We start from the raw sequence: 8168 nt of genomic DNA, 5'->3' as shown, positions 1-8168 counted from the left end.
TCTGAGATGGCTGTTCAGTTTAGAAAAACTGTTGGAAAGAAAGCTGATGATAGCTCAGAACAACACAATGCCATACAAGAAAAAGGTTCTTATGATGCTCCTGCTGCACCTAAACGGACATCGCTGAAGTCCTGCCTGTTCATAATTCTTAGCTTAACCTTTCTTACACTCTTCTTTGTAGCTAATCTACATTTTCATCAAACAGTGTCCATCTTAAAAACTCACAAGCTGTTTAATTCTGTGGAGAAAGAAGAAGACAGGATGTGTGCTGAGCATGGCAAACCTTTGGACTTCTATTGCAAGAATGAACAAATGATCATATGTCAGTCATGTGTGGACGCAGATCACAGATTTCACCAGGTAGTTCCCCTGAAAGAGGAATATGAAGCAAAAAAAAACACAACTTGGGATAACAGAGGCTAAAATTCTCCACATGATCCAAGAGAGACAAAGAAAAGTCCACGAGCTCAAACAATCTTTAAAGCTCAGCACAGAAGCTGCAGACAGAGAGACAGCAAATGGTGTTCGGGTCTTCTCGGCTCTGATTAAGTCTCTGGAAAGAGCTCAGGCAGAGCTAATCGAGATGACTGAAGAGAACCAGAAAAGGACAGAGAAACAGACCAAAGTTTATATCACAGAGCTGGAGCAGGAGGCCTTTGAGCTGACAAGGAGACGTGATGAGATGGAGGAACTCTCACGCTCTAAAGACCGTCTTCGTTTCCTCCAGAGCTTCCCGTCCCTGAAAGCTGCTCCACCCACCAAAGACTGGACAGATGTCAGCATCTGTCCAGCAATATACGAGGGAATCACAAGGACAGCTTTGGTGAAAGCTGTGGATGAGCTGACAGAGACCATCAAAAATGAGGTGAAGATGATACGGGACGCTCAGTTCAACAACATTCGGCAGAATGCGGTGGATGTTACTTTGGATCCCGATACGGCACATCCTGCTCTCATCGTGTCCAATGATGGGAAGCAAGTTCATTGTGATTATGAATGGAAGGAACTGCCAGACAGCTCAAAAAGATTTGAACCTGCAATTTCTGTTTTAGGGACACGAGGCTTCTCCTGTGGAAGACTTTACTATGACGTCCAGGTTAAAGGAAAGACTGGGTGGACGTTAGGAGTGGCCAAAGGGTCGGTCAATAGGAAGGGAGAAATTAAACTTAACCCAGAGAACGGCTACTGGGCTATATGTCTGAGGGACAGAAATGAGTACTTTGCACTTGCTGCCCATCCTGTCCCTCTCTCTGTGAATGATCACCCAGAGAAGGTGAGAGTTTTTGTGGATTATGAGGAGGGTTTGGTTTCCTTTTATGATGTAAATGCTGCAGTTCTTCTTCACTCATATACTGGCCAAACCTTCACAGAGAAACTTTATCCATTTTTCAGTCCTGGTAGTAGTGACAGTGGCACAAACACTGCCCCCCTAATCATCACTCCTGTCAAACAGCAAAGATCGGACTAATTTTTTATTTTTTTTAACTATTTGGTTGTTTGGATGTAATTTTGTTTTAGTTGGTGGTTCTTGAGGGTATACTCTTGGTTTTAGGTTTAAAGGAGGCTCACTAACATCAATGTTTCACTTAGAAAAGCTGACATTTAGAAAGAAATTATTTCAAAGGAATTTTTTATTCAGGTAAATGTATTTATTTTCGGTTCATATTAGAAAGGAGTATAGGAGTAGGAGTATTTTGGAAGAAATTAAAACTGTATAATTAAACTTTAATGAGCATCTTAACGCCCCCTGTTTACATTGAAATTAAACTTTGTTATTATGGATTTGTGCTATATTGTAAATATCATACCATAAAATAACATGTACACGAAATACACTAAAATTTCTTATTATTTAATATTGCTTAATTTTGTAGCTGGTCAGGGCTGTTTGGGATTTTGACAGCTATGTTCTGTTGTTCCAGGTTTGCAGCATTATGTTGTCATGGTTACAGGTGACGCTCTTTTTTTGTTGTTATGCTAGAGCTGCGCCAAGTGGTTGTGTTAGTGTTCGTCTGTTGAATGCTAAACGGCTGTGCTCCCTGGCTAACACTGCGGGATGCCAGACTGGACATTACCTCTGTCTCCTCCTTGTCTGAGCTCGCCACATTGGTGTCAGAAGTGGGATAGTTCACCCTCGCCAGAATGGAGAGAGATATTCAGAGGCTGGAGTAAGCCGTCGAGGAGCAGCGGCCCGCTGCAACAAACGCTAGAAGGCCTATCTCCACCTACCACCACTTCCCCTGCCGGTGGCGGACTCCCTCAGGTGTCGGTGCGTTGGTGGTTCCTTGTGTCTGGGGGTGGGCATCCAGGTACACACCGGCTCACTCCTTGGCGGCCGCTTATCGGGGCCTGGAGCCTGGGGCTCGCTCAGGCCCCTTCGGGGGTGGGGTGCCCCCGGCCTCTCGGCCTGGGGCTCGGTCACTCAGGCACAGCTGGCGGCCGGCGGAGCTCACGGGCGCGTCACTGCCACTCCCCCTGGCTTCTGCTCCGCGGCTGCTGAGTGAACCCTCATCTGGGACTCTCCTCAGCTCTTACTGGAACAGTGGCGCAGCTGCCCCTCTGTTGGTCTTCCATGGTTTCTTGTGTTCTGGGGGCCTCTGGATGTCTGGAGCTTTGATCTCCTCCATACCTGCTTCACACCCTGGAGGACGGGGCTGTGGACCCCCCACACTCCCTAGCAGATCTTTACATGGAGAAACCTTTGGAATACAAGCGCGCTGATCCACACAGGTATGCACACGGGTGTTCACTGCTCGTAGACCCAAATTACACCTTTCTTGGCTGCTACTTCGAAGCACATCTGTCCTGCGTGCTGCACAACAACATTGAATATTTAGTATTTACTGCTGTTTACACTTAGCTAGATTAATGCGATGGTGTTGTGTTTAGTATGTTGCTTTGTTTTGTTTTGGGGTTTTTTGTCTTTTTTTGCTTGTTTTCTATTCTTCTCTCAACAGGTGATCCAGGAGATTTAAATTTTTTTTCTCCCCCCCTTTCTCACTGTCCCTCTCCCCTTCTGTTTTTCCTTTCCTTCCTCTTTCTTTCTCCCTTTCCTATCTCTCACTCATGTCTGTCCCGTCTGTAACATCTGAAAATAAAATATAATAAATAATAAAAAAAAAGATCGACCAAATGGACCAATACGGCAATGCCACGATGATCCATTTGGCAAAGTAAATCCATTGGGTATCCTTGTTGGTCTTCAGACAACAATTCTGATGGCTAAAGAACCAAATGGGACAGGCGAAAAAACAAACAAAACAAAAACGCTAGGACAATGCTTCGTGGGCTGCCTCTGGCGACCAATAGGCCAAGCCCCCGACAGCAAGCAGTGATGCCTACAACGCCAGCTAAGGTACCGAAATACAACGGGCTAACCCCGCTAGAGCCCTACCTCTCACAAGTATGGCTAGCTGCGAGGCATAGTGGCTGGAGCGACGAAGAGGCTGCTACACACCTAGCGCTAGCGTTGGAAGGAGATGCACTGCAGGTACTCCTTGACCTAGCCCGGCAGATCAGCATGAGCTCCAGGCCCTCACCATGGCACTCGAGAGGGGATTTGGGCAGCGGCACTCCACTGATCAGAGCAGGGAGCAGCTGACCAACCGGAGCCGCTGGACAGGGGAGAGCCTGGGCACCTTTGCAGCTGATGTGTTGCTATATGCTCGTCGTGGCTACCCGGAGTTCCCAGCAGCAGCTTAGCCTGCATGCTTTTCTGCGAGGACTCTTTCCAGAGCGACTGCGCCAACACGTCCGCCTGGCCATGCCTCGAACTCTCTGTGAGGCGCTCCTTGAGGCTGAAAGGGCTGAGCTGGTGCTCGCCTCATGACCTAACCAGCAGGTGACCCCCCCAAACTACCCCCCAAATCAGAGCCACAGACTGCGACAGGGAGGGATAGGCTGCGGAGATATTCCAGCTGCAGCCCTCGGTGCCCCAGAGGCATCTCCGTTGATCGACCGGCCGCTGCTACCGGTGCGATGAGCCTGGCCACCTGGCGCGTGACCGCCTGGCGCCCACCCCGAAGACCAGAACTACGTGGCCTCAGGGAAACGAGAGGGGGAGCGGTGTAGCGAGGGGACCACTGCTCCAGCTTCCTGCCCCCCTCCAAGAACGATGCACGGTGGTGGGCCTAGTTGGCCACATCAAGGGACTCTACCTGAGCTGTTGTGTTGAGGATCAGCCCTGCCGGGCCCTGGTGGATGCGGGGTCTACCATTTCCCTAATACGACCTGGGGTGCTCCCTGGGACGTCCGGGCCGCTTGTGATGGGTTGGTCACCCACTGACACCCAGCTGATGACAGTGACGGGGGAGAGGACTGACATGCAGGGGAAGAAACGTTGCGGATCCGAGTGAAGGATGTGGAGGTGGTGCATGACTTCTGGCTTGCTGACATCCAAGACCAGTGCATCATCGGCCTTGATCTGCTGACCTGCTGGGGGGCCTGCATTGACACCGTGAAGCTGGCGATCACTCTTGGTACAGAGACTCTGGCGCTCCAGTGCAGTCAAAAGCAGGGAACAGAGGGAACCAGAGACAGACAAGCCGGGCTTCAGGCAGCTGCCACTCAACAGACTTCGGACGCCGGTGGCTCTGGACCATCTCTACTCACCTCAGCCCCAGTCTCTAGGCCCGACAAACCTCCTTCGACCAAGACAACCCAAGCTGTTGATGACCTGTGGCCGCGCCAGCGGTTGAGGTGCCTCCTGGACAAGAATGTGGACATCATTGCCGCTAGTGACAGAGACTTCAGGCAGATGCGGCTGGTTCAGCACACCATCGACACTGGCTCTGCTCAACCCATCTGTCTGCGCCCACACCAACTGCCCTTCTTGAAATGACTGGGGGCGTGGGCCCAGGAGGCACTGGGCGTGGCTACTGATCGGGCCACAACAAGCGGAGAGGGGTGGCTCTTGTTGACCATGCAGCAGCTGAAGCGGGAGCAGGAGGCTGATGCGAGGTTGGTTTAAGTGGGGGCCTGGCTGGAGGCGGCACGACGCCCAGGCTAGACATGGGTATCAGGACAGGGGCCCAAAGTGAAGGCCTACTACTCCCAGTACAATAATCTGGAGACCCACGACGGCCTCCTATACCGGAGATGGTGGGCAGCCGGTCAGGGCAAGGGTCTCCTGCAGCTGTTGGTGCCTCGGTCGCTGCGGTCACAGGTGCTCGAGCTTGTCCACGGCTTAGGGGGCCCGGCCACTATGGGAATGCCAAAACTCTCCGTCATCTCAGGGGATGGTTCTACTGGCCTTCATGTGCACTGCTGTGACACCTGCACGGCACGAAAGGGCCCCACTTAATGCTCCACTGCCCCCCTGCAGCAGCACCGGGTGGGGGCCCCGATGGAGAGAGTGGGAGTGGACGTCCTAGGGCCTTTCCGAATCGAGTGTTCGTCTGTTGAATGCTAATAAACAGCTGTGCTCCCTGCTAACACTGCGGGAAGCCAGACCAGACGTTACCTCTGTCTCCTCCTTGTCTGAGCTCACCACAATATTGATGTTTCTTTATTTTACTGTATTTCCAATATAGGTACTATTAAGTATTGCTAAGTATTTTAAAGTAAAACTTAAAGCATAAGTCTTGGGCATTATTAAGAAGTATTATTTATATAGATATTTTGTACCACATACTGAAAAAAAGTTTATTTTGTAGCATGAAAGCCACATCCATGTCCTCATTGCTCTTTACAGACCCACTAGTAATATAACGTTGAATGTTTTTTTTTTATATTATAATAAAAGTGTGAATATAAACATTTGAGCGGTTTTGTCACTCCGGCTGCAAGATGAATTTGGGAGGGGGTGCCAATAGTACCACAGTCCCAATCAAAAGTTTAAGACAACTCAATTTTTTAAAAAAAAGCAAAAAAATGTAATCTTTTGCATGGTTGGATCTTAACAAGGTTGCAAGTAGAGCCTCAACACTCATCAAGAAGAAATGGGAGTGAGACAAATCATTTTGAGGATGCAATTTATTGAAAACAATGCTTAAACTAAAACAGGCTGTTTCACAGCTATTCAAAAGTCTGTTTGAATAGCCCCCGCCACACACACATACACACACACACACACACAAAATATATTAAGGATTGTACATTAACCTAAAACTGTTGTCGGAACCACACACACACATGAAGTACATATGTGCATTCATTGTATGCAAACGGCTACCAAACAGCCATCATAATACATCATAGAATGAGAACAGGACAAATCAACAACTGACAATGACTAATTAATATTAAAATCTGTAACATAATGTTTGGAGTTTAGTCTGTTACTGTTGCTATATTTACCATTTCTTCTTGGAGCAACTGTAATGCACATTATTTGGGGATTAATAAAGTATTCTGATTCTGATTGTTTCAGGATGACCTGCCATTATCCAACGACACATCTGCTTACCTGCATCTTTTGCTCGTTTTTCCTCCTCTTCTTTTCTATTTTTTCTAAACTGAGCACCTGATGACTTTGAACTTGTCTTGTCCATCTTCCATTGGTTTTAATTTTGCACTCCAGTATGAACACAAGTCCCCCAACTCCAGGATCACCACAACATAACCTAATAGACCTACAGCTTAGTTCACAGATTCACTTTGTCTAAGGTGTATTTCTGGGATTTCACACAACCCAGGATTCAAATCATGAATACATAATGGGCTTGGATTTACATCATTATGAATGAAATTTGCTCTATTTGGAAGCAGCCGCCCCCCTCCCCTGTGTGTAAGACTTTAAATCATCAAACTGTAAATTATACATTTTAAATTGTTATTGATCCCTTTACCCCAAGTCCTAAAGTGTATATTTATTTTCTTACTCTTCTTATATTTATTGTTTGTTTTCTTGCACTGCTGTAACTGGAGCCTCGTCGTCTCGTCTCTCTATATACTGGACTGTATGTAGCAGAGATGACAATAAAGTTTATTTTGACTTCAGCAGCGAGCAGGCGCACCGAGGGCTCTCGCGCTCACTTTTCGTGTATAGAATTTCGAAAAAACATCGATGAAAATTATAAGTCAGTATTATAATGTCTGGTGTTTTCGTGTTTGTTGGTTTGTTTTTATTTTGTTTTATTTTGCGAGTTGGTTATTAGATGCTGCCCCCGCCGCCCCGCCCTCTCCTCTCTGTGCAGCAAGCAGCAGGCGCACCTCGCAAACGAAGGGCGCCCTTACTCCCAGCAAATGGGCGATAGAAAGCCGATCGGTGCCTATGCCATTCCCAATATTCGCTGGCTGATGTTGGAGCAGCATAAGTACGAGCAATTTTTTTTTTTGCCGATGACCGTGATGCCGCCACGCGCCACGATGCCGCCCCGGGCAACCTCCCGTGTCGCCCGTATCAAAAACCGCTACTGCTACCTGGAGTTGTTACTACAGCTTAGAACTGAATTGGTAAAAGGAAATGTTGAAAGCCAGGACAATTTTTGTATGATGCAAGTTTATCTAAGAAAGGCAACCCAAACAGTAGCAACAAACTGCACTTCTGTCTATGTCTCATACCAATGATATGTCCAAACAGGAAAAACTGTTCTATCCAAAACAGTCAGGGGGTTTGTTTGTTGTTTTTTTCTTACAGTGTACATAGTTGGCAATAAAACTCGGTGTTTCGCTCCCACTTAAACCCATTTCTCCTCCAAACTGTGAAGGAGCCTCTCCACAAAGTGGTTTACTGATCTAGCTATGACAGTCTTAGGACAGGGGTCTCGAATTCCAGTCCTCGAGGGCCGGTGTCCTGAAACTTTTCCATGTGTCCCTGTTGCAACTAGGGATGGGTACCAGGTAATGGCACCGGTTCTGACATAAACGGTAGTAACCAGACCAAAAAGCAGCGCACATTTCGGTGCTTTATTTCGGTGCTTTTTTTTTCCTGAAATGTCATACACTTTGGATTCCAGCCAATCATTTTACCTTTGCAAGGGTAGTAGGCGGGCCCAGGTACATACGTTCTTTTAGAGCAGAGCTACAGATTAAAAATGCCCAAGGCGAAGCGTGGCTGTACTTCACAGCAAAAGATGCAAACTCAGCAGCCTGCAACAAGTGCTTTAAGGTGACACTGTGCAAAGGAGGTCACTCCTCGAATCTGATGAAACACCTGGCGACGTATAGCATTTTGTTAAAAGCCGAGAAATGCGCCGTATTTGATAGCTTGCTGCGAGACCTCACAC

The 8168-nt window shown here is 47.7% G+C and overlaps 1 protein-coding gene across 1 annotated transcript; it reads left to right on the top strand.

Annotated features, from left to right (window-relative positions):
• The first annotated feature begins 338 nt into the window (after nt 1–338).
• Nucleotides 339–1468, top strand: LOC102193215 (pyrin-like). Its single transcript, XM_013913176.1, has one exon. It carries the CDS (start codon nt 383–385, stop codon nt 1466–1468), a length of 1086 nt encoding a protein of 361 aa, XP_013768630.1. The 5' UTR covers nt 339–382.
• The last annotated feature ends 6700 nt before the right edge of the window (nt 1469–8168 follow it).

This window comes from Pundamilia nyererei, unplaced genomic scaffold, assembly GCF_000239375.1.
Source record: "Pundamilia nyererei isolate P.nyererei 1_Seehausen unplaced genomic scaffold, PunNye1.0 scaffold00119, whole genome shotgun sequence".
Classification (NCBI taxonomy): Eukaryota; Metazoa; Chordata; class Actinopteri; order Cichliformes; family Cichlidae; genus Pundamilia; species Pundamilia nyererei.
Note: the sequence above shows the minus strand (reverse complement) of the source record. Positions and strands in the feature narration are given on the sequence as shown.

Bases quoted from the DNA above. Each gene is read 5' to 3' on its own strand.
- LOC102193215 (XM_013913176.1), top strand. From the start codon at position 383: ATGAAGCAAAAAAAAACACAACTTGGGATAACAGAGGCTAAAATTCTC.